General features: G+C 39.4%; 1 protein-coding gene across 1 annotated transcript in view; it reads left to right on the forward strand.

Annotated features, from left to right (window-relative positions):
• The window catches only part of PIK3C2G (phosphatidylinositol-4-phosphate 3-kinase catalytic subunit type 2 gamma), a 186,195-nt gene extending 162,281 nt beyond the window's left edge, over positions 1-23,914 (forward strand). Inside the window, 3 exon segments of the mRNA XM_041398704.1 lie at positions 2,538-2,632; positions 18,158-18,283; positions 23,531-23,914. Of these exon segments, the coding sequence (XP_041254638.1) occupies positions 2,538-2,632; positions 18,158-18,283; positions 23,531-23,683 (374 nt within the window). The 3' untranslated portion in view covers positions 23,684-23,914.
• Positions 23,915-27,640: the final 3,726 nt, after the last annotated feature.

The following is a 27,640-nucleotide window of genomic DNA, read 5'->3' on the forward strand; positions in this document are numbered from 1 at the left end:
GAAATTCCTTGACTGGATATAAGCAGCACACTGTAAAAATTAATGAAAAACAAAGGCACTGGTATTGCTGGTAGGAAAGGGAAGGCACAGTGATCAGCTGGATTCTGATGATGTAATTTAGCCTCTGAAATTGTTGCTCTTGCTAAACCACTGGTGGTGACTCACTGCAATTCCCAAAAGTAACAGAGCCCCACAAGTGAATTGTGCCCTTATGTTAAAACACAGCTGCCCTTGTGTTACACTGTGTGTAATAGTCCTGAACTCTGCATCTCCTCTTGCAAATTCAAGGCAAAAGGACTCACAGCTTAAGGGAAAAAAAAAAAAAAAAAAAAAAAAAAAAAAAAAAAAAAAACCCCAGGAATTTTATGGGCTGCTTCTTAACCTGGAAAAGACTCATGCCACAAGTTTTCATCCCTTGTCCCTCCCTGTTCCCATTTTCATAACACAAGAAATGAAATAAGGCACAGTTTTGCCAAGTCATTTGTCAAGGTTCATAAGGGAGAATAACAAATGAAGAACTGCTACTCAGTCTTCTAAGTCCCAGCTTAGTGATTTCTTCCTGAGATTTCAATTTTTCAGGAGTGTTTCAGACCCTTCTCTAGTTAGGATGTGATTAAAAATGTATTTTTGTAGTCTCTAAAGGGGAGAAATTGGAGATGGATTCATATTCTGAAATTCCACTCCAAGCATCATAAACTCAGTAGCGTTGGTAAAATTATATTATGGCAGTTGCATGTACACACTGTGTTATTTCTAATTCATTTGAGTTCCCTTCCTTAGGATAAATGGCAATTACACTGCCTCTCTGGCTGTCAGCAGCACATGGCACCACTGTCACTGTGTGTGCTGAGCAGTGATTTCAGTCTCTGTTTGCTCCAGAGGTTACACATTTGGTTTCTTCAGAAAAAGACACCCAACGTGGTTTGTCCATTATGACACCCCTGTGCCTCCTACTCTGCTGAGCAGAAGGAATTGGATTTCTGGCTCCCACCCCCCTGGCTGTGAGAGCTCTGGGGAATGTATGGGGAGAAGTGAGACAGGGAGTGCCCTTGATGCCCTGAGAAGGCTTTGGAGGCATCACCCAGGTCTCTGCTGAGGCTGTCAGGGACAAAAGGGAACCCTCCTGCTACCCAGGGGAGCAGTGCTGGTGCTCCCAAAAGCCTCCTGTGGCAGTGGATGACTCTGAGTGATGGCTGTTCTTGCATTCCCATCATCCTTTCCCACTGCCTCTTCTCCTCATGAGATGTGTTTCTATTTAAAGAATTAATCACCACTCTATTGTTTGTCTCACGTTGTTATGTCACCCTGCAGTGGCTCCAGGGCTGGAGTGTCAGTGGCAGATCCCAAGGTGCAGGAAGGGAGAGCAGGATTTCTCTGTCTCAGGTCTCCAGCTCAGCCACTGCTCCAAAGGGGAGGTGGGAGAGCAGAGCCCAGCTCATGAGACATCCTCTTTGTGTTGTAAGTTTAGCAGGATTGAATTCTTGCTTTTTCAGGTAAATTAGTGGTTGTAATACATCTTTGGTTAATTAGATGTAGCCCTGTTTGGCTGAGGCAGCTTCACCCAGGCAGTGTCTGGGCTGTCCTTGGTGACCAGGTGGTGAAAAATGGCTCCAACCCAGCTCCTCAGCCCCTGCTCAGGTGAAACACTGCGAAAAAAAAAAAAAAGAAAAAAAAAAAAAAGGAGGTCAGACAGATATTGAGGAGAGGTTGTGCTCACCATTACCTGATTTGCTGTGGTAAAAGGCATCTTTTCTCTGCTGTGCCCCCCTGCTGTCTCTGCAGGGCGGGTAAACCACATTACTTACCCAGCTTCAAGGACACACATTTTTGGCAGTGAAGACAGCTGGCTCAGTGCCTCCAGGAGAATGATGGAACAGGATTTGCTTAGTCATTTCTTCCACAATATGAGACTGATTCTTCTTGCTTGGAAAATGAAAAATGGTTGGGGTTTTTTTTTTTCAGTGGGAATTGTGTCAGACTCTTAAAGTGCATCTTAGTAGAAAAATCTATGAAAGCAATGGGTTGCATGAAAACCAGCCTAGAACACCTAAACTACAGAATGAGGAAGGGAGAGTTTATATTTAATGTTGTTTCTCTAACTTGGTTTGGAACTGGTCAGGAAATTTGCTCTTTTTTTCCTTTGTTTTTTTTTTTCCTTTCTCTTGGGAACTGGAAAAAAAAAATTTACTGTGTTTTTAACCAGACAGAACTGCAACAATAGTGAATAGTATCATCAGTGACTGCCAAATAAACTTCCCCAATTATTTGTCACTCAAGCATAAATTTCCCACTGAATTTCAGATTGATGGCAATTAGTAAACAGAAAATCTCACTGGCAGTTAACAAACAGGAAAGAAAACGAGCACTGCATGTCAGACCACTTTCTTTCATCACACTCCTTATCCATGTTTTCTAATTTCATCCCTGATTTAAGCACGCAGCAGGTTTTTATATGTTAGCTAATATGTACTTCAATATTTTACAGATATATTTGCTCTAAGCTGATAACTAAAATCAAGCTGTCTGGCCTTTTTTAGGTCCTCAGTCAGCTGGTAACAAGCCTGGAGTGCAACTGGTCATATCCTACGAGAACACCTGCCTGACAATAATGCTGAAACACATGAGGAACCTCGTGAGTATTTTTATCAGAATGCATAACCAGTAAGTCCTTGCATTTGCAGAGTACTGTGAAAACATTAATCTTCAAACAGCCTTTCTGGGATAACTAATTTCAGCTCAAAGTAATGATAGTGCTGTTCTGTCACGATTTAAAAATTGTTTTTTCCCTTTGAGCTCACTCAATATGGTTCCAGGTGTGAGACAGATAGAGAAGCTGGGTTTCCTTAATGGTTGGTAATGGCCTTTTCCAAGAAAAGCAATTTTGATTCTGTTTTGGCCCTCTCAGCTGACTCATTTTGGTAGCAGTCAGACATAAGGCATGGTGCAGCAGCATGACTTTTTGCAGCATGTCAGCCTGGCACTGTGGATTGATTATCCAGGCATTTCTTTCCAGTCCAGCCTGGCTGTCCATGAGGAGGGAAGAGCTCAGCAGAGGGAGCAGTGCTGTGTTTCAAGGAGCAGTGTCATTTGGAGGAGTGATGCTCAGCTTTGTAGCACTGTCACAAGTCTGGGGGGTAGATATTGAGCAGAGATGGAGCTGGGGCTGTGTGTGAGGTGTGATCTCTCACTGGAGAAGAGTGTGGGCTGCTCCATAATTAATTCCATGCCTGGATGTGCCTTTGAATTCCCATGGCTCACGTCTCAAGCTGTGGCAAGAGAGCCTTTATTTGTCTAGCTGCTATTAGCTACTGTGGGCTCTCAGTGCACACTCTATGCCACCTCCATCCCAAACTGGGTTGCAATCCTTTTTCCTAAATGGGGCCAAAGTGAGGGGCAACCAGTAACAAAATGAGGCTGATTGTTTAATTAGTGGTATGAGGCACATGAGGCTTACACAGCTCTGCCTGTTCTCTGCTTCTCATTTGCAAGTCAAGCATCTCCATTCTGGTCCATAACATTCAATACATCTCTGTCCTGAGACTTGTTTTCTATGTCCTGTGTGCCACTTTGACAGGTGAGATCAGCCTTTGCTGACAGGTCCAATTTATACAAACTTTACCTTCATAGCACAAGACCCTCTAATTTTTTTTTTTTTTGTTGAGCTTTTTAAATCTAAGTGACTTTGATAAGCTTCTAATAAAGTTCTAATTGGTGGGAGAGGCATATTTTAGTGATTGTCATGCTGATGATATCCTTGAGACTTCAGGCAGGTGATGTGGAGATGCACACAAACAATTTGCAGGTGTTGGAATTAGTCTTCCTTTCTCCTTGCTTCCATCACTGTAAGTGTGTAGGCTCCTAACTGTGTTCTAAGGAAGTTCCAGCCATTTAATTAAGTGAAAGTAAATTACAGCATAGATAGCTCTGCAGTGCAAACATAAAATCCAGGGTTCAGTTCACTTCATTATGGAAAGGGACAGTACAACCTGAAGTTACTGTGTTGCTTTTGAAATAGATAATTTAAATGAGGTAATTTAAATCAAACCCATTTTAGTGGGTTTGAAGAGAAGTGGTAGGAGTCCTGTTCAGCAAGGGTAACAGTGATTCATGCCACCAAAATAAAGTCATTGTTGTGGCAGCCTAACTTAGGCAATGATGGTTTTAAATCCTGGGCTTCCAGTTCCTTCCTTCCACCTGGCCATCCATCCCTTGTCATCTGATCTGAAATATGAATTAGAGCTCCAGGGTACTGTGATACTGGACTGCCTTCAGACCAGTAACCTGTAATTGGAAGGTTCTTTATCTCATTAGTGATCTTCTCAGCTTCCCAGCCATATAAATCAATCTTTCTAATGTTCTCTCTTTTCTTTTTCCTTTTCTTTTTTTTTTTTTTTTTTGGTTGAGCTGAACAGGGATTTTATAAGTATGCCAAGATCATATCTTATTCAAGACATGTTAAAGCTATTTCAGGTATAGTCAGTCTTTTGCAGAGTCTCACTAATTATATTTTAGTGGTTCATCTGTGCAGAGATTACTTTGCAATCTTGTTTTAATTCATAATTTATAGTAAATAATTTTTGTTCTGCTCTTCCCTATTTAATTTATCTCTATAAAGAGATTTTATGATGTGTTCAGATGTGAAAATAATTGTAGTGGGCCAAATTAATCCCAAATGGAGCTTCACAGAACTGACAGGAATTGTGATAGAGACTTTTGATCCACGTAAATAAATTTGATTTAGTGTTTGTGTGGGTTTACTTCTAGGAGTTTTAATAGGAGACCTAGATCCTGCTGTGCAAATCCTACCTTGATATACAATGCACAAGAGACTCCCTAAGGAGCTGGTATTTTTTAGAGCCACTCTCAGGTGTCAAACAGGTTCTTTAAAGGAGGAAGCCAGAAGGCTGCAGTGCCATAACTTTGCAGGAATTGCTCCTGAAGGAAATTTGCCCGTTCACGTGGGGTGTCTTGGAGAAAAAAATGCAGCAGCAGTGGAGAGAGCCCTGGTGTGGTGCAGGCCTGGCACAGAACTGGTTAATGTGGTGCAGGCATGGGCCCCTGGGATCTGAGGCATCCACACGTGCCAGATTTGCTGCAGATGCACAACTCTCATCCCTAGGTCAGCTTCAGTGTCCTCTCCCTCCCCTCTGCAACATTTCAGGCACGGGTAAAAAATCCAGTCCTGCTTGAAGAAAACTCGCTCAAAAAATTTCTGCAGAGACAAACAGCAGAGAACAGCCTTATAGATTTTGTGACTGGAAAGGATCATTAATCTAATCTAACCTTCTGCAAAGAAAAAGCTGTGTTTTTTCACCAAGGAAAAACTTGCAGCCAAGGAAACTGTTTGAACACAGAGATGTTAAGACTGGTTGGTAGTGTTTGCCTACACTTTAAGGCTGTGGGTGCACAATGAAGACAAGCTCTGTTAAACAGATATTTATAAGATCCTAAAAATGTTTCAGTCTCAATATTTGCCACAGCAAATTCAGTTTCATTTGAATCCTGAGATTCTGTAAGTCAGGTGGCTCACTGCTTCTACTTAAGATTTGAATGGCATCACCATGATTGCTGAGGAAAATAACCTTAAATTCAATTTCCAAATATACCAAAGCCATGATGCCAATAAAATGCAATTTTCCAAATATATTACATAACCTGAAGTCAGCTTATTGGGGCATTGCTCCTCTCAAGTGCAGACAGTGCCACACTGGGCTCTTTCTGGACTACAGGCAATATTGCCTTAATAAAGTGAGGCTGGGGTAGAAGGAAACATTTGTGTAAGGGTGAAAACCTTGGGGGCCTGGAGAGTTTGCCTCTGGAGTCGTGGAGAATGTGGCAGGTGGAGGGGTGAGACAGGGCAGGCTTATTCTATAAAGACAATAGCACAGTACCTGGCGAAGTGCATTAAGTGGTCTCAGGAGGGATGTAAAGGAGCCCCAGGGGAGGTTTGCTTTGGCCTCTGAAAGGATCTGTTGCCTTGGAACAAGAATAGTCCAACTGTGGCAGCACAATACCCAGACAAACGGAGCAAACAGGAACAGGAGCACAGGGGGAATGCTGCTCTACCTTAAAAACAGAGACTTGTGCAGATGTGGAGATGGATTTCTTGAAATACAAGTAGGTTTTGAACTTGTGATATTCAAGTGCAGTCCTGTTCACCTTCATTAACCAGCACAGAGAATGGGAGATATGCAGAGCCCACTAAATCTCACACAGGGCTGGCTATGGGCTGGATTAGCTCCACACAGCCAGAAACAGCCAGGCTACCTACTGGTGGGCTTGCCCTCTCAAAAAAAGCCCCAGAGGCAACAGGAATAGCCATTCCTGACACCCAGAAAAGGCTTTCTAACACATTTCCTTGCCTGCTTCGTGGAGAAGCAAAGGGAACAGTGGTTCAGCACTGGCTCAGGAGGAAGCGTGTTTTTGCTGCTGATTTCATTGCCATGACTTCAGGCATGCCCTGTTTTCCTAGATAAGCAGCTAAACTTTCAATCCTCTCTGCTGAATATTTTTTGCCCATTACTTCTTGTGGACAGAGTAACTCCTCAGGGGTAGAGGGGAGGAGAAACAAAGCCAAGTTATCCTGAACCTCACGCCAGTAAATGTAGGATGTTACTAGAATTCAGGAAAGCGTGCGTGGGCGATGAATTCAGAACCAATTTTACGGGGGGAAAATTTGCTGGAAGAAAAATAAACTCCTACAGTTCTTTGCAAAAGTACTTCCAGCTTTCCTTTTATAAAAGCTCTGAAGCTGTCATGTAGCACTCCTGGTGATTAATGATTCTGGGATAGCTGATATGTGGGTGACGAATTAGTAATCAGCTTTAGGCTTACACAGACATCCAGCCTCTTTCCATTTCGTGTACAAATTGCTTCCAAAAATGTTTGTGAGATGCCATGGTTTAAATGTTTTGGGAAAAAAAAAGGTGGGAACCAATTTTTGGAGTTCTGGATGCTGATAATTTTAGACTTTCTGTGCTGACAGACTCTGACTCCCAGGAGAGCACTGCATTGGACTTGAGGCCGTGGAACAGGCTTCCAAAATTGATTGATAGCATTGGGATTGCAGGTGTATAGATGGTAGAAGTGTGTGATATCACAGGGTGGAAAACTTAAGAGTTTGGGGTTTTAGAATATAGTAATATATACAAGGCAAGATGGAGATTTTAGAGCAGAGATAGGTTGTTCTTCTTTACCTTCTTCTTTGTTCTTCTCCATGGGTTTGGGTGGTGCTGTGTAATTGGACAGAAAATTCCACAGTGCAGAATTCAAGGGATCAGTTAATGGGTTAAAAGTGAAAATAATTAGGTATCATTTCTTAATTGGGTAATTTAGCCTTAAAAGACCTTGTAACAAGAGACACTTGGTCATTTTGTGCCTTGCTAATGAAAGACTGCCAACTCCCTGCTGTGAGGCTGTAACATTGATAAGAAATGATCAACACCTGAGCCTGAAGGTGAGCTGTGGTCTTAAGTGCCTTCAATCCCAACCTCCATAGAGGTAGGAAAAGAAGTCAAAACCAGCAGCCAATCTTTCCCAAGTCCAAAGGGATGAGGTCTCAGCCTGCAGCAGAGGGCTGTGGGGATGTTCCCACCTACAGCACAGGTGGATGCTTTGCTGCCTTTGCTGGGTTTTCTCTCAGCTTGGGCTGGGGAAGTGTCGGGGATCTTTGCTCAATCTTAGTTGGTTCCCATCATTCCTCTCATGGGCTCACTAACTTTTACACTTTATGACTATCATTATATAGATTTAAATGGAAAATATTTACTGCCTGCCAACAACACAGTGCCTGGCAGTGAAACAAAAGGCCACATTATCCTTTCAGAATATTATGAACGTGTATTGCTTTCCTTACTGCAGCTAACAGGGATTGGAATGGAGGTGCACAGGTAGGCAAGGCAGGGATGGAAAACAAGTGGGAAAAATAAAAATCACTTTGAGCTGAACAAAGTTATCCAGAGAGTATCAGTGACAGAATTAAATCAGCAGCTTGGCTGATGGAGGGAGGTAACATTCAGATGAAGTTCTCCTTAGTCTGGCACAGGAAAACAAAATAAAAAGCCATGGGAAGAAAGCTCTTGTACTAACTCTAGCTTATAAAGAATTTGGATTTAATTTTATATTCATAGAAAATTCTTTTAAAGTGAAAGGAAATTAGCACACATAAGCTATGTTCTCCTTGAGACTGAAAATTAGCTGAACACCTCTAAACAAAGGGTACTACAACTCAGCAGTACTTTAAATTGGAAAGAGATGAGGTCTGTTCTTGTGGCACAGGGATTACTGTTGGATTCAAACATATTTGTTTTGAAAGGTGTTTGACAAATATGTTGTACAGAAAGTTCTGTTATTATTTCTTGTTAAACCCTTTAATCTGTCACAGTCACACTACTGCCTCAGCTCTAAATTCTAACTGCTCATTTTTAAATAAGTAATTCCCTACATAGCTGATATGTGTTGAATAAGGAAAAAAAAAAAAAAGAAAAAAAAAAACCAAAACAACAAAACAAAACAGTGAGTTCTGTTTAATAATATGAGTGATCTGGGAGATGAAGGTGAACAAAAATTAGATTTGCCACTGGTTGCAAATGAAGAAAACATTAAAAATAATAGTGCAGACAGAGCAAGATCAAGAGAATAAAAGTAATTTCCAGAACTCTACAACCAGCTTGGACAAATGAAAAATATTTCCTCAGGGAGGGAGAGATCTATATCCAACAGTAATGTGGAGATAAAACAAGCCCATGTGAGACATGAGGCTGCTACAAGAGATGCCAATGAGAAAGGCCAGATCCTGGTGCCATGGGGCAGAAATGAAGCAGTTCATCTTTATAAGGCTTTGATAGTAAACTATTTCTCTCTGGATGTTTTTTTTAACTAGAATACAAGTTCAAAGGACAGTTCTCAGTAGGGTTGCTGGGGGAGTGATTGATTCTTCAGGAGTGATTTATTGTTACTAAAACTTAGTTAAGAACAGACTAACAAGGACACGAGTCAATTGTGCAAATATTTAAGGGAGAAGACAGGAAGGTTCAAGAGGAATTATTTAGAACATTGAGCAAGAGCATAAGTAGAAGTAATGAGAGCTAATTAAGGAGCAGAAATTGCAAGCCTCATATAATGAAATGCTTTCTTACACAGGGAGATGGCATGCTGCAGAATAATTGAAAGAAAAGTGCAGGGAGATTGTACAGTTGGAGAAATTAAAGATAGGTATATACAGACTTTTGTAACTAATTAAGAAATTAAGAAAAATAGTGCAGAATGAAGGCACGGATCACAATCTCACTGTTTCTTTCCACATTTTTATATTCATTTATTGTCTGGGACCAGGCAAGGAGAGAAAATAATTTGTGTGTTGCAAAAAGATAGAATAATAGCTTTTCCTTGTGTTTCTTTTTCTCAAAGGCTAATTTCCTTTCATGCCCTCTAACATGCTCTTAATCCTGACTGATTTCAAAAGGAAAGTGAAATGGGGATTTGTCTTTAAGTATTTGTTCTCCTTTGTACTTTATTCAAAAGAAGAAATTCTGGGATCTGTGTTTCTAAGGGTCAAAACAAGATCATTCTTATCTCAGCCAGTGTCACAGACTCTGTGACTAAATATTCATCTGAAAATTAAGTGTTCCAAGCACAGCAATAATACAGGGTTGAAAGCAAAGGAATTTAGTTTCTTTACGGGCTTGGTGGTAATTCTGAGATAAAAGCTTCAGAGACTTGGTCATGAAATCTACTCTCTGCATTCTACACCCTGCACCAACATTGCTTATCCACAGGATAATATAATTTTAAAGCATGCCTGACCCTTGATTTCTCTCATCTATAACAAACAAAACAAAACAAAACCAAAAAAAAAAAAAAAAAACCAAAAAAAAAAAAAAAAAAAAACACCCAACAAAAAACCCCAGTGGAATTAATTGTGTTAAAATAGTAATGCAACTTGTGGTTCAGAAATCTAGAAGATGTTGCCTTTTCTTTCAGAAAAAAAAAAAAAAAACAAACTTCCGTGTGATTCTCACTCAGATCTTTCACTGGGGGTTGTACATTTATTCCATACATTCCCACTTCTGCTTTATATTCTTTTTTCAGCCTTGGTAACTTTTTTATGCCCACATGGTGCTATGTGAAGCAGACAGTAATGGAGTCCCAAGCATCAGTGAAGGGCCAGAATTTTGTCAGGCTCAGGAGCTGGGTACAGCCACAACCCATTCTGTGATGGCTTTTTCTTGGTTGCTTGCTCAGAAACAGAAATAAACAGAAATAAAATGCAAAACTGTGTCATTTCTTGCTGGAGTGAAATTCTAGTTCTCCTTGCCCTCTGCCAGTGGTCTCTAAAAGGCAGGATCTGTTTTAAATGATAGTTTACAAAGTGTGGTTGTGCAGATTCTTCCCCATTTCATTTGGGATTGTGTCTGTCCTTATCTCCTTCTGGGTCATCAAGACAACAAATTATTCTTTTTAAACAGGGCATCAGAGATAAATCTCAGTGCATTTCTTCAACTTTCTGGTTTCAGAGCTCTACAGAAATAAAGGGTTGGTTGAGAAACCCATGTGACCTTCAGGGTATCTTCATATTCTTTTTTTTTTTTTTTCATTTAAGCAGAGAGAGATGGGCTTTCCTCTTAAATGATTGAAGCAGATAAGAAATATTTTTCATAATTCTTAGAAAGCCCTGAGTCTTTTGGGATCCAATCTGTTTTCCTGAACTGTGTCCCTAAATTAAAAAAAAATCACATTTTTTTTCCTTTTTTTAATATTTAACAAATAATTCCTGTTCATTCTGAAAGTCCCACTGTCTCTGTGACTTGGGATTAGTTCGAAACTGAGATTCTTACCTCTGTAATGTGCTGGAATTACATTTCCATCTCACTGTGATGGATCAGCTGCCTGGTCAGGCTGGTTTGAATACCACGAATGCCATATCTTGCCTGACCTCTGTGATCATTCCAGAACGAACCATTTTCCCCCGTTTCCAGCTCCATACACACCTTTTGTCACTGGTGGTGGCACGAGCAGCAGGATCTGTCTCAGCTGGGGCCAGACCCAATGTGGGGGCAATTCAACCAAGCCAAACCAGATGCCCACACTATGACAGAGTGATTCTCCTGCAGGTCTCCCTCCCTGACATGGTTATTTTTTCCCATTTAAAGCCAGGAGACCTTGGAAAGGGTTGGTTGTTGGTTCACTCTTTAGAAATGCTGTGTCTCAGGACAGCTCTAACCCTATTTTTCCAGCACACTTGTCCCCCTCAGGAATGCTGCATGAGCAGCTGTTCCAGGCAGGCTGCTCCAGTCCTGGCCACTCTGCTGCAGGCAGGTTGATGGGGATGCTGAAGGAATTGGACAGAAGCTACATTTGGATATTCACATCAATAATATGGATAGGCCATCTTTGCATTTTTAGCACGGTAAATGACAAAGCCATCTGGAGACTCGCTCCACGGACACTGACAGATTTCCAAAAGGTAAAAAATGTTCAAAAAAAAAAAATGCTTTCCAGAATTTCCCTGACAGAAAAGGTAAAAAATGCTCAAAAAAAAAAAAAAAAGCTTTCCAGAATTTCCCTGACAGCAAAATTGGTTTTTATTGGTTTGCATTAACTTGAGATAAATTCAATTTCTTCTTTGCTTGCCTTGCTACTGACCTGCATGGCAGCGATCTTCTGTCTTTATGTACATACTCATTGAAGAGAAGCTGTAAATATTTACAAATTTTAGGTGAAAAAGTTCGTTGTTTGGGGGGAAAAAACCCATATTTGTGCAACCACTTTTGACCAGTTGTCTTCCTGTTTTGTCTTGCCAGTAGCAGAGAGTGCAGAGTGCACCGTAGAGGTGGAGGGGATTCTCTTCTTCTGCAATTGTTATTTAATTTCTGAAAATGGGATTTCATTTTTCATTTCCTTCAGAGCAATTTGGGGATATTTTGTGAGAGGAAAATGAAAAGCTCAGTAGCAGGGGAGAATAGAGGTGTTCATGCTTTGGGATCTGCAGAGCTCAAAGGGAGAACAAGGAAGGGTCTTGGATGCCACTTTAGGATTTGGGAAGCTGTTGGAGTTCTGCATGCTGAGAAGTTCAGACTTCCTGTGCACACAGTCTCTGACTCCCAGGAGAGCACTGCAAGTGATCTGAGGCTGTGAAAAAAGCTTCCAAAATAAATTGATAGCACTGAAATTACAAGTGTGTAGTTTAGAAGTATATCATATCACAAGGTAGAAGACTTAGAGTGTGGGGTTTCAGAATGTAGTAATATATATGAAGCAAGATAAAAGCTTTAGAACACAGACTAGTTCTTCTTCACCTTCTTCCTTCTCCTTCTTAAGTAATATCTTGTAATTAGACAGAAAAGTCAGCATTGCAGACTTTGAGTAATTAGTTATTAAGTTAAAAGTCAAAATTATTTAAGTATCATTTGTTCATTAGATGGTTTAAACTTAAAAGACCTTGTAACAAAGAATAGTTAACCATTTTGTGCCTTATTAGTGCAGTGCTGCAGGCAGGAACAACACAACCACCCATTCACCCAGCAATCCCCATTTACCTTTATATAGGATCATTTTATATATATTTTTTTTTATATATATATATATATATATATATATATATACTTTCATATATATCACCACATATATTTCCACATATATATATATATAAAATATCTCTCACTGGCTTTAATTCATTTAATTAATTTATTATTTAATTTATTTTAGAGGCAGCCAATAATTTACAAAGGTTACTGCAGTGCAAGGGTGATTTCTTCTGTGGATTTTTTCCTAATCCTCCTTTACTGGATAATAATCAAATCCACCTAATGTGTACACATAATATGTAGACATTTTGTCTTTTTTTTTGAGGTTTTTGCTAACCACTCACTATAGTGGTTTGCTTTTGAAAGGTGTATGGGTATCTTGATATTAACAATTAAGGGATAATTTGTAGTCCTTTCTTCACTATGTAAATAAATTCTCACAGCAGTGTATGTAAGAGAAGAACAGAAGGATGGTAAAGGATAGGATGGTAAAGACTAAGAGAAATACAGGACAACATGAATTATTTTTATTTGAGGACAGTAGCTGAAATGGGAGTCTTTCTAATGCCTAGATATCTTTGGGGTTTTTTTTTTTTCCATTGAAGAAAAGGAAGAGAGAAACTGAGATTTAAAAATGTCAAGGAAATTAATTTTTGGGGGGAGTAGAAGTAGTTATTTATACAGGAGGAAAGATGTCATTAGTTAATACAGGTTAGTTGATCATTAGTTTTTACTGTCAAGATTGTTGAAAATGAAAAATGGGAAAAAGAGAACAGCAGCTGGAACTATCAAATGTTCAGGAGCCATCAATCTGTTCCTCTCTAGGACAAAAGGTGATCAGAAACTGATGACATGATTTAAATTTGAGGCAAAAGTCACCTAAAAAGAAAATTTTATGTCACTTAAGAAGATGTGAGTTTTAAAAAGTTTTACAATGAATTATCCTTAAAATGCATGTTTTAAAAATGATGAGAATGGCTCAATATCCATATTATATGCTAAATTACTAAATAGTTGAATATATGGCAAATTTTGCAGTAGTTATGGCTATAGTAATGCTAAAAAAAATCCTTATGTTAGGAGAGTTGTGGATCATTAATAATGATCAGGGGGGAGAAGTCATTAGGATAACATATTTCTTGTGGAAAAAATAATTGAATTTCATCCATTATTTCCCAGCCACAGCTACTATATTTAAAATTAAATTATATAGGATGTAACACATCTGTGAGGGTTTCTGTAAACAAATATCAACTTTTTTGGTTTCGGAAAATAAAACTGGAGGGGAAAAAGGAACAGTCATAAAAGATGCAGGCTATGTATGTTAGATTTTCAGTATTGAATAGTTTCCATTAGAGACATGGAAACAAGTAAATCCAGAGTATTACTTTCTCTCCCTCATTCTTAAATATTTTCACCACCTTCTGCCTGACTTTGGAAAAAAATAACATTTTCAAAATATAACCCTTTTTTAACATAAATACAAGCAATTGTATCTGAGTTCCTTTAAAAACATCTGTCATTATCAAGGTCAACTAGGCTAGTCACTCTCTGAGAAAATAGTTCAATCATCACTTGGTTGTACTTGAAGAAAGAAAATAGTTTCTAAATTCAATTTGAGGTAACTTCTAAATTCAAATTTTTTTATTGGCAGATCAAAATCACTGGGGAATTTTGTGGGCTTTTTGTCCCTAAGCATATCAAGAGAACCTATGGCATTTTTGTTGGGAGATTGGTTTTATACCTTTACAGCCTGACAGGTTTTTATAGCTTGGATTTATTTGCAAGTAAACACAATAAAAGATTTAAGACAGTAATTTAAATTGGGAGTACCTTCTTCTGAAGGAAGTAAAAATCCTTTATTTTTGGTTAATAAAATGACTACAGAATTTTACACAAATAGAACTCAATTTAAAACTTTAAGCTTTTTTGTTTGCTTGATCACAAGTGCATTCAAGCTGTAAAGGTATTGCAGAGTAAAGTGCAAAATGGCTTTCCCAAGGTACCCTTTGATTTTTTTTTTTTTCCTGGCCTGGACTATGGACAGAAATCAGTGAGTTTTTTAATCCTTCAATAATAACAAAGAGGGGGTTTGCTGGATTTCAGAACTTGCTTGGAATCTTATTCTGTTTCTATAATGAACTCACCAGAACAGGTACTCTGGAGAGAAATTCCACCTGAATAGGAGGAAAAATTTCTTTCCTGTGTGGGTGACCATGCACTGGAACAGATTGCCCAGAGAGGGTGTGGAGAATCCCTCCCTGGAGATGTTCCAGAACCATCTGCACACAATGCTGTGCTCTGGGATGACCCTGCCTGGGCAGGGAGGTGGGACCAGATGAGCACTGTGGGTCCTTCCAGCCTGACCCCATCTGGCATTCTGTGGTTTTGGTCAGGTATTCCTCATGTTTACCTAAATTTATAAATAAGCCAGTGCAGTCTGAGTTAGAAGTGATCACTAAATGTGATACTGTAATATGACAGAAGTCATAATCCTTAGTAAGAAAAATATTTCTGATGTTACCTCCATTTTTCCTGATGTTTTCTCCATTTTTCCTTTATTCTCCTTTAGTTCAGTGCTCAGCTCAAAAACCCTGGAGAAGAATTAGTTTGCCCAAAACTTGGGGATTTTTTTGCCTGCTATTTCAGTTGTCTTAAAAGAGTTTACTTCAAATTCCACTTACTTATGATTTTAAAAGAGATTTTTGCCGTGTTAATGCCAGTCTTGTTTTTGCACTATTGCAGTCAAACTGCCACTATCACTCCTTGCTCCTGCTAGGAAGTGTTTATCAAAGTACAGCTCTTTCCACTGCAAGTCTTGCCTCCAGAAATCCTGTGGTTAAGCAGGCTCTTCACAAGAAAAAAAAATTCAGCTCTGGTGCCAATCAAAAGAGAAACCAGCAAAAACTCATCATATGAGCTCCCCATGCTCTGCTCTTGTAAGGCTGGGGCTGGTTTAAAACTGCTCTTAATCTGTAGCTTTGAATTATTAGTGTGTGGTGGGACAGTCTTTTTAGCAGCTGGAGTCCTTCATGAGATGGATTGTGTGGTGTCAGGAGGCAGGGGAGGGCAGCTGGGAGGTGGAACACCTCATCTGGCTGGGAGAGGGCTCAGCTGAAGCTTTTTTGATTGTTTGATGGCATAACAGTGCCACTGCAGATGGAGAACTGGGACAGCAGTGGGGTTTGGAGTGGCCTCTTTGCCTTTCCTCAGCAAGGGAAGAGGAAGGGGGGAAATGTCACCTGTAAAGTTGGGGAGAAAAAACCAACAATCAGAACTACCACGTCTGCTTGGAATTCAAGTGGCTGCACATCAAATTACCTCTATCAGACTGCTGATTGCCACTATTCATGAAAAGTGGCTTTATTTCAGCTCTGAAATATCCCAGAGCTCAGCTCTCCCCTTGAGTTTTCCCATCTGAATCACTGAAATGTTCTCTTTTTTAATTTTCTCTCTTGACCCTCTCCTCCCACTCACCTCTTTCAACACCTATTTATCTACATTCAGAGGGGTAATGGGGAAGTAGTTTTCAGTCCATCTCATACAACCAAAACACTGCTGCAAAGTGCCTTCCTTAAATTTTGGGAGGAATCAGCTGGCAGGGTTAGTTGGCTGAAGGCAAGGTAACATGACAAAGCTCAAAGGCACAGTGACAATTTTATGTGACTTCTTTTCAGTTAATTACATCTGGACAGTTAATCACTTCTGGACACCCAGGTCCTGTTGGAGCACGTTACCTTTGGAGCCTGTCACCTCCCTGGTTCCTTTCTGTGTCTCAAACAACTAAAATCAGTTGACCTTCAAGTTACAGTGATGTTTACATATTCATTGAGAAGTTAAGAGCTTGATTGCATTTAGGTGTAATCCTGATTGCTTGGACTGGCACTTCAGGCTGCATTTCATTCTTCCTCCTGATTTTTAAGAGATGCTCAGTTTCGCTGTTACTTGTAATCCTCAGTTGAAGTTTTAGTACAGTCCTAGATCAACAGAGACGAGCTTTCATGTGGACAGTGAAAATTGTAAATAAATGTAAATAAATCCTGCATTAATGAGGTGGCAACCCATCCTAGGAAAATACCCTTTCATTCCATTGCCCTTTAATGTCTCTCTTTTGTTGGCCATTGAATCCCATCCAGCTCGATCCCATGGGCATTTTAAATCAGATGTGCTTTGGGGAACTTAGCAATAGGAATATTAATCACTCCCATAGTGCTGGCAATATGTGATGGTTTGAGGGGAGCATCCTTTGATGCTGTGTGGTGTTACTGATAGCAATAATGAGCTTTGCAGTTGACCACATCATTTGCCTTGAAGGATCATTTCAGATAACAAAAAACAGAGGTTTGTTGTGCAAGAACTGGTTGTTCACACACACACACAAGCACTGTTTTCCTTCCCAATAGAGAAGTTATTTATTGTTAGGAGACAGCAGTTTCTTCTGTCCCAGGGATATGTTGCTGATAATGCTGTAGAAACTCCCATATTGCCAGACACACATTGTGAATAATCAAAATCTGAGAAATTACTTCATTCTGAGCCAGGTGTAAAATTACAACAGGAGATATAAATGCAAGTGCCTGTATATTCCTCTGGGTTCCTTGGTTCCAAATGTTTTAAATTCTCTTCTTTTTGCTTGTATTCTTATTTGCATCCTGTCACTGGATTGCCTGGGAGCTGACAGGTGAACTTCCTGTCTAAAATGCTGATTATATGATTAAAATTACTGATATTTTGATACGCCTCATTTTGTGCTTTCTGACTGTATACTTTGTAACCAACATAAGGGTTTGTACTTAATTATGAGCCAAACATTAAGTGGCAGGTACTGGCAGGATGCCTGCTCCACAGTTTTTAATTTTTACGTTTTTTGTGTGTTCTTTCAAAGCCTCAAATAATACAATGTGTTTTCTGAGTAACTGTGATGCTGTTTTAGGAATAACTTTAGAGCTGCTCAGAAGTTATCAAAAAATTCTCCACCCACCAGCACTGGCTGATGACTGAGCCTGGTTAATAGATTGTCTCTGATCTCGAGTTGCTGCCTTATAAGATGGAATATCTGGAATATCATTCAGTAACCTGAACTGGAAAATTAAAGAGAGATTGCAGCTGTGTGATGGGCAAGATGGGAAAAGCTGTTATAAGAAACCTGTCCTGCCCATATTGCTGCAGGAAATGCTCCTGGCTCTTCTATAGTAACATGTTTTATGAAACAGCCTTAGAAACAATCGGTTCTGCCCATATCAGCACTGATACTTAGGGCTTAAAATCAATAGGAGCTTACTGTCTAAAATCCAGTTTCTGTGCCTTGCTCTGGAAAGTGGAAGAGCCAGACTTTGTATCAGATTAAGATGAGTTAGAGTAGATTGAGGCTTAATGGTTTTTCCATCAGAATGTAAATATGAGACAATTTTACCTTGTCTTTGCATTATTTAATTTTTATTTTCCTGATTACATTTTAAGCTGAATTCTAATAATTCTTGTTATTCCACTAGCACTCCAATTTAGCCCAGAGAATACTCAGAATGTAACATGATTCTGTGTCTGCCAAAAGCCCGGATTTCATTTGGGGTACTTTTTTAATTTGTTTTCTTTGCTAGAACATGGACATTCATATTTGTGACCTTGTTTTCCAGCACCTCCCAGATGGCTCAGCCCCAAGTGCACATGCTGAATTTTATCTTCTGCCAGACCCTCATGAGGTCAGTCGAAGGAAAACAAGAACAGCTCCAAAAGGCTCCGACCCTACTTACAATGAACTTGTGAGTTCCGTTCACTTCCTTCCACCCTTCCTTGTTTCACAGAATCACGGAATGGGTCAGGCTGGAAGGGCACAAAGTGGGCATCTGGTGCCACCTTCCAGCTCCAGCAGGGCCGTCCCAGAGCACATGGCACAGCAGTGTGCACAGATTTGATATCAGCAGTGAGGGAGACTGCACACCCACTCTGGACAATCTGCTCAATCACTGCTCAGGGAAGTTCTTCCTCGCGTTCAGTGAACCTTCCTGGGCATCAGGTCCTCCTGTTGCTCCTGCCCATTTCTGGGCCCTGCAGAGGAGAGCCTGGTACATCCTCTGAGCTCTCCTTGTGGACACTGGCAGACATGCATGAGGCTCCCTCTCAGCTGTCTCTTTTCCAGGGAGAGCAGGCCCAGCTCACTCAGCTTTTTCTCATGAGATGCTCCAGTGCCTCACCATCTCCACAGCCCTTCACTGGACTCACTCCAGTGGTTCCCTGCTTTTCTGGGTCTGTTGAGCCCAGAACTGGACACAGCTCTCCAGATGTGCCTCGCTGGGGCTGAGTAGATGCAGGATCGCCTCCCTCAGCTGCTGTCAGTGCTTTTCCTAATGCACCCCAGGACCCCTTTTTGGCCATGAGGGCATGCTGCTGGCTCATGGACAGCTTGCTGTCCACCAGGACCCCCAGGTCCTTCTCTGCAGAGCTGCTTCCCACAGCTCACCCCCAACCCACACAGCTGCAACTTGTTTTATTTGCTTTGCCCACTCTTGAATTAAAACAATACAGCATTTTTAGAGCTGTTGCAATGAGGATGGCCAAAGGAAGGAATGTATCGTAACGTGAACCACAAATGGGGACAACTGTCTGTTTTGCACCTTTCTCAGAAGTGAAACAGTGTCTCTTATGTCTCTCTCTTCAGCAAAGCAGTTGGATTTCTCACAGTGCTCTGTCTTACCCCATAACCACAGTTACATGTTAGCCAGATGAGGCCAAGCATCATTGCACCGTAACCCAGCAGTTCTGAATGCAGATATGCACAATAGCATGAAAAGTAATAATTGAATGGATGCTGTTATTCAAATTAACATTTGAAAATTGGTTGTCACCGTCCTAAATGATAACACAAGAATAAATAGCCAGGTTCTTTTTGTGTTAAAATGCCATCAGTTCACAGCTATATTTGATTATTTCACACACCACTGAAGTGCTCATGCCTCTGGGGTGAAAGGAAACATTTGTATGGAGAAACAGTTATGGCAGAATGGGAAGTGGTATAAACTGTGTTCATTTGTAAGGGCAGATGAGATTAAAACAGTAGGTGGGATTGGAGATTATAATTATTGCATGTAACAAATCTCCTAAAGATCTTAAAGTAATTTACAAATGCTCTTTCAGCAGGCTATAAAGCAGAAGGCATGGAAAATATTACCACTCCACCCTGTTTTGTAGATAAGATATGATAAAACTTAGGTTAGTCAGCAGAGTCTGAGTGCTTATCTCTTAGTTTCTCACTCCTGGAGTTCTACTATTTCCCTTTTCCCACATCTGTTAATTACAAAAGTTGCCTGTTTACACTGATGACTTCCAGTGTTCTGTAAGAAGGCTCCCTGAGTAGTATTACTGCTCACAGCTGAGACAAATTTCCCTCCCCACAGTACTACAGTGGATTAACAAGGAAGTAGACTTTTTTTGTTGTTGTTCTTTCGTTCTTTTTTTTTGCTATCAAAGTGGAATAAATCTAATTAATCTGTCTAAAGAAATTCCTTTACATTTAAAGGACATTTAAAGCAAAGGAACATAATACAATTATATCATAACATTCATTGTAAGGTATCCAAAATGGACAACAGATAAGAGCCAGCCAGCAACACTGGAGGGCAATTATCTTTCGAATTGTTCTTAGATCCTTTTGAATGCAATGAAATCCAAAATCCTGTCTGCAGTCAGTCAGTAGTCACTGGGAGGAAATTTAATTGTGGTTAACAAGTATTCCTCTGCCGTTAAAAGAAATTCCATGAAAACTTTAATGTCCTTAATCAGAACTGAGAGCCTCCTTCCCAGATGCTCAATCTTTTTCACTGGGAAGTGCTAATCACAGTGGGGACATATGGTTCCACTGAACCTGGCCCTTTCCAACCCGATGCCTGTGCTTTAGCAGCTCTGCTGCTCCATATGTGATGTCATTCTGGATGCAGTTTTTGTCCAAGGCTGGTAGACTGAGGCAGAAGCCGCCCCAGGGGAGAAAAACTACTAAAAATATAAGTCAGCTGTCTCTTAAGTTAGTTACTGTCCAAAGCACTGTGTACAGAAATGTAGTAGCCTTTTTATGAGTTCATAAGTTTTTATTAAAGCCAAATGGCTGGAAGGAAGCTGTATATTAATTTCCTTCTTTGTTCCAGACTGAGAAAAATCTGAAAGGTGCTTCTCTTGGGTATTTTTTATTTTAGTTTTGTACTTCTATTGCTTATGACTGCCTACAGCAAATTATCAACCTTGCAAAACTGCTTTTTATGTTTGTTTTTTACTCGTATGTGAGAGTGAAGATGCGAAAGTCCAGGAGGGCTGACAATAAAATGAGTTACAGCAAACATTTTGGAGTGGCTTTTAGCAAACAAATCCTTCTTTCTCCTGCGCCTGTATCTGGATTTTGGAATTTGTGGCATTCACAGTAGTTAATGTTATATTGCATTAAGAAGTGGTGATGGAGAAGAGGGGTAACAGAGAAAAATGGAATACAAAGAGAAAATGCAGGCAGAGCAGCCTCAGCCAGTCTGATGGAAGGGGAGGAAGGGAACTGCACCAGGAGCCACGGCCACTCCCTCCAGCACCATGCATCAAAACCACCTTGGATTAATTACCAAATCTAGGAACTGTGCCATGGCTACCTAAGGAGAAGCAACTGTCCCTCATTTGTGATTAAAATGTCATTAGTCTCCTGTAGGTCAACAGTGTTTCTGTTTTTGGAGCCTGGAACAGTTGAATTCCAGCCCTAACTGTCCCACTGCTTTGCTGCATGGGCACACATAACTCACCTCCATCTGATCAATCTGTGTCAAAGGCAGGCAAATATTCTCACTGCGCAATCACTTCAGGATTTAACTGTTCCCACATTCTGGCAGGTGGCATTTGTTTCATCCACACCCTAATTCAGCCTTCTCCAGACCTTTCTTCTCTCCCGACATCCTGATGATGGGAGATTACTCCAGCTGAATTTGCAATACCATTTTAGAAACAGGTTACTGGGATCATTTGAAAACCACCCACCCTGCACTGCAAAGGTCTGTCATTGCTCAAAGATTAAAACCTATTTTTGGCCAAAGATTAAAAGCTTTTCATTACCCCAGTTCAGTTTCTTAGCATTTACAGCTGATATGTGTAGTTTTTGGTGATTTTAAAGCAACAGCTGGTACATTTAATATATTGGCAAAGAAACAAGGCAGCTTTCTTTGGTAACATTAGCATTGCCTCAGTGTCAGATCACAGATTTATTCTAAATTGTATTATGTTTACTGTGCCTGTCCTTGCTTTTCAGATTTTCTTCATCATATGACTTATTTTGGTGAGTGAAAAAGAAGCTGTGAAATTTGTAATTCACAGACAGTTTGGCAAAATAGGCACGGTAAACATGAAAACCAAAAAAGCACCAGGTGCAAATTTCATGACAGCCACCCCAAACTATTATTTCCAAAGGTTTCTAACTAGAAAAGGAAATGTTAATCCCCTGGCAAGACCTTTCTTGGTCTTGTTGTTGCTTTCTGTGAGGGTTGCCTGGTGTCCTGTCCATTCCATGCTCCCTGTGAAATTCCTGCAGTTGCAAGTGGAAGTGCAGGGAGGGCTCATCAGTCCAGCCCACAGAGATCCAAGCTGGAAGGGCTCAGTCTGCCTTTCCTCCTCGTCCTCAGCAGTGCCTTAGGTACAGATTCCATGGAAATTCCTAGCAGGCAAATGCTTTTCAAGCAGTTGGAATTTCCCGTTCTCCTGAAGTGAGAGAATGTCACCACGTTTGCTTTTCAAACAGCATAAGAGATTAAAATTGAAAGCGTTTTTTGCACTGCAGCTAAAATAGCAAAAGCATTTCTGGCCATACAAATTTTAGATTAAATGGACTTCTCTGAAGGGAGCTTACCTTTCAGGCCTGCACCATCACTATAAATGTGAGTATTCCCTCACATTTTATCAGCTCACAGGCAGTTCACTCAGCAGTTTTTATTGATGCAGAGACTGAAGCATGGGAATCTGTTCTGAGTGCAGCTGACTCCTGTTAGGCTATTGCTTGAGATTTTTTGGGTTTTTTTCAATTCAGAAAATACACCATTATCATGTCATACTTAATCCCAGTGTTCTTACAGCATTAAGGTAATTTAAATGCTATTTTAAATCTCTACACAGTAGTAATTTTTTAAGAGACGCTAAACTACTGTCTCGTTTATTTTGAGAAGTATCAACAGCACTTCTGGAGTATCAGAAACATCTAAATTTAGTAACTTCCATTTGTTAAACTGGGTCCAATCTTTTTCCAGTTTTCACAGGGAAAATTATGAATACTGATTTTTTTTTTTTCCTCTCAAGCATTTTTCAAGAAAGGTACCAGATTTATTTAAAATAATATTTTTAATAATTATTATGTAATATACAATATATAATAATATATTCTATATAATATGTAGACTATATAATATATATTATATATATACTATTTAATATATAGTTATATATAGCATATATAGTTTATATATTATATATTATTATAAAATAATATATTATTATGTACACCATAATGTATCATATACATACTGTATAATATATATTATATATAACATATATATTTAAAATTATATGTATATTATATATAACATAATATAATATCATATATATTATACATATTAGATGTATATAATAATTATATAAGATATATATTATTATATATAGTATGTGATTATATAGTATATAAGAATTATAATATAATTCAATAATTTAAAAGAATAATATTTATTTTAAAATAATCAGACCTCACGAGCCTAAGCTCTTTGATTCTAAGGTAGAATCTCTTTATATAAATGAGATAAGGTCAAATGTATTTCTGAGGTAAATTTACTAAGTTAAGTGAATTTGGCTGGTGGTTAATAAGTTACTATTCTGGATGGAAGTTTAAAGCAATTATCACACAGTTGGATTAATCATCATCCTGAGCGCTGCATTGACGTGCTTTGCCTGTCACCCAGATTAACAAACTTGGATGTTTCTTTCTGTTTCACTGTGTGTGATTTCAGATTGTCTATGACAGAGTCTCAGAGCTCCAAGGCCGTGTACTGAAGCTTGTTGTGAAAAGCAGAGGAACATTCGTGGGAGCTGTTAACATTCAACTGAGCAGTGTCCAGTTCAATGAAGAAAAGTGGTACCCACTGGGAAACAGTGTCATTTAAATGTTCTCCAAGATGATTCAATTATTTTCCCACTAATGTTTCTTTATCCAATTTCCCATGGTACATTTTGTCTCAGCTGCCCTTGAGAATGGGCAGTCGTCTCATGAGCACATCTAACATTTCTAACCATAAAACTATTGTCTTAAAAGTGCTACCATCTTCCTGTCACAGATTCCTGCCACTGTGAGCTTAAGGAATCACATGCTAAGGACTTGAAGCAAGAGGCAGAAAGTTCTTATGACAGCAATGAAGGGCTTGGTTTTGTTAATATTAAATAGTACTGTAAAAATACTGAATTCTGTGCACATCAGTGTGTGGGGGCTCATTTTTTTGCCCATTAATTCCACTGACTGTGCTGAAACAGTGCTGATAATGCTGTAATTTATCATCACTGCATGTGATTTCAGAAAACCATGGGATGGTTTCTATATTTCATATGTATTTCAGATGTCCAGCAAATTTCACATTAAATCTTACCCAATCAATACTTTGTTTTTTAAAGAACTTTAAAAGTTTTGATACAATGTAACATTTAATCCAGAATATTAATTTGTCATTAATATATGTCATTGTTTCTTTTATTCTGACATCCAAGAAGCAGATATAAATGGTCATTTGTGTGAAGAAAGAAGGAGGGAGAAGCTAATATTCATGAATAAAGGGAATATATTGAATGTGAGCTTTCAGTGGGGCATTCATTTAAGATCACGATACCACAGATATTTGTTCAGCAGTCTTCCCACTTTGCACTCCTGTGCTGCATAAGGGGTTCAAGTCAATATATGCATTGAACACACCTGAGGACTATAAAATATATGTTTATATATTAAATAATCAACATGAGTGGTTCCTTTAAGTTCATGGATGCTAATCACTGGCTCTGCTTTTCTATAATTTGAGGAAGCACTTAAGTACATCTTTAGGCATTTGGCATGTGAGCAGCTGCAGTGAACTGTCCATTATTGCCAGACCCACTGACCGTGTAAATAAACCTTTCCAGGGCCAGGGGCACATTTTTAAGGAGATGTGTTGATTTATGATCTGATCTGCTGTAAATTTTAAAATACCATATACTGGCCAGATCTGACATTTGTCCTACCAGGTGGAAAAGTGGTCAACAGAGGGGTAATAATCCCAGAAGTGAAGGTAATTGCCTTCTTCTCCCAAAGGACACTCACAAATCAGTCTTCTGAATATAAAGCTGTAGAAAGTTCCTGGAGTGGGACTTGGACTGTCAGCTAGGAAATTAAATAAGCTGGAGTCATCAAACCAATGGACTTGATCAGGTGTTATCTGAAAATTCTTTCCCCAGTTAAACTGGTGTACTAAGATCCTCCTCATTAAGGGGAGGTGAGGGGAACTCTGAATATTAATATTGTTAATCTATTCAGAGCTGTTAGAAACTGTCAAATATTTACCATATGCAAGGGACATTGGCTGGCACACAGAATATCATCACTACAAAGATCAGGACACCAAAATTTTATTCTGTAGGCTCTCCTGGGAAACAAATCAAGTGCCTTGTCATTCAAGCACAGAAAACACACTGAGGCCAGCTTACAAATTTACCAAATTATCTGACCATACTGTTCAATATTGATTTTAGATTCCTCTTAGTCTACTGTCTCAGTTTCCTTATTAAAACTATAATGCAATTTTCTAACAGTGCTATTTCCTGTGACGTTTTCTAACCCTGGTTTACCACATGCTCTGATTTTCCATCTTAGATCAACATTAAATAAAACAGCATTAGAATAGCAATAAATAAAAAGATCATTACAATGTCTTATCAGAACTGTCTACAAATTTGAGCAATATTATTTGATATCAAAGAAACTTGTCAATATAGCATCCTTTTTATTTAAAAAAAAATAAATATTTGAGTAACAAATCTGCCATTAGTTGTGTAACTGTAGTCCTGAGGAAGGCCAACAACACTTCAGTTCTGAAAGGAAAATGAGAAACTTGTGTCTTATGGGCCAGATCTACACTGATAGCTCTGGTAGGCAAGAAATTATCCTCATGGGTCTTCACACACATAATCAACCCTAGATTTTTGTAAAATTCTCTGATTCTCCATAGAGCATTGTGTTTCCTACTTCCTGAGCTCCCTGCTCCTATGAGGAGCATGGTTTTTCACAAACCAGTCCATGAATTTTTTGTCATGCTTTAGCAGCAGGATGTTCAAGACTAAGCTGAAGAAAGGTACCAATACTAGCATATAATTTTTTTATGATTTTAAGAAGTACTTTTTTTCCTCAAAACTTTTTTTTCAGGTAAGAAAATGACAGTGGGCACTAAGCAAGAATAGCCCAATCAGAACCCACTTTTTACAAATTTAAAGGGAACGTTGCATGTTTAATTTTTCCCATTCCCTTGAAAAGGTACAATGGTAAGAAATTTTGTTCAATACAAATAAAAAGGTCAATTTCACATCCTCATATCCTAAAAATTAGTGTGATCTCTTGTGTATATTGGACTATTATTCTCACTCAATACTCATGAATTCGAAATTAGCTCCAAGTGGCATTAACTGAATTTTAAAAATACCCAAAAAGATTCAGTATTTATGAATTGTTTCTAAATAATCAGAGAATAATAGAATCACAGAATGGATTGGGTTGGAAGGGATCTTAAAAATCATCTCATTCCAACCCCTGCCATGGCCAGAGACCCTTTGTAGGTTGCTTAGAGCCTCATCCAACTGGCCTTGGACACTTCCAAGGATGAGGAGTCCACAACTTCTCTGGAAACCTGTGCCAGTGTCTCACCACCCTCACAGTGAAGAATTTTTTCCTAATACCCAATTAAACTTACCTTCCTTCAGTTTAAAACCATCCACCCTTGTCCAATCACTACGTGCCCTTCTACTGGAAGGTTCTATAAGGCCTCCCTGGAGCCTTTTCTTCTCTAGGCTGAGCAACTCCAATTCTCTCTGCCTTTCCTCACAGCAGAGGTGCTCCACACCTCTGATCATTTTCATGACTCTGCTCTGGACTCACTTCAAAAATCAACATCTTTCTTGTGTTGGGGGCCCCACAGCTGAATGCAATACTCCAGGTGGGATCTCCTGAGAGCAAAGTGGGAGGGTAAAATCAACTCCTTCAATGCTGCTTTTGATAGCAAATGTGGGCTCTGTTTTCCCTTTTTCAGTCAGTGGGAACTTCCCCAGCCTGCCATGGCTTCTCAAATATGATGGACAGCAGCTCAGGCCACTTCCCTCTGGACCTGTGGATGCATCTCATCAGGTCCCATGGACCTGTGTGTAAGAAATGGATTTGTAAAGGATTTTCAGAATGTGACTTGTACACCTCTGTGTGTAAACTCTGAGATAATGTGTGCTGACTTAGGAAGGCCATGGAATAGAGATGACATTGTTGAGAGAGAGATTGAATGAGAAACAAGTTTCAAAAGATGGCCTCGCAAAAAGACCAGTTATTTTGGATATTTGGAGAATTAGAACTATGAAAGGTGCATTGTAGCAGGACCACTTGGGATAAAAAAATAGATGATTTGGGTTAGAAGTATTAGCAGTATTGTGTGGCAAAAACTAATTGGCTGAAAAACATTTATAAAGTATTGTAAGCAGGGGTGGCTTCTGATAGATGGTGTTGAGTTTTATATCTCTTATGTCTCACCCTTCTACAAGACTGATAAAGGAGTAAAATCTTTTAAAACATCTCTCAGTTGCCCCATCTCTGTAGAGCTGGGATTTTCCAACACTTGTGCATTTCAAAACTCCTTCGGATTTTGAAACCCATTCTCCTACAGAAAAATAGCAGTAGGGCCAAGGACAGTAGCCCCTATTGAGGATACCCTTCTGCAAAAGTCCCACTGGCTTCATAAAATCTCTGAGAATGTGCCAGTCTGGGAATCAGGCCACTGAGCGTAGACAGAAATGCTACTTTATTGAAGCAGGGGACAATCCCCCAGAACAATTTATTCTGTAGAACATCA

This window comes from Onychostruthus taczanowskii, unplaced genomic scaffold, assembly GCF_017590055.1.
Source record: "Onychostruthus taczanowskii isolate IOZ18803 unplaced genomic scaffold, ASM1759005v1 scaffold15, whole genome shotgun sequence".
In the NCBI taxonomy this organism is placed as follows: domain Eukaryota; kingdom Metazoa; phylum Chordata; class Aves; order Passeriformes; family Passeridae; genus Onychostruthus; species Onychostruthus taczanowskii.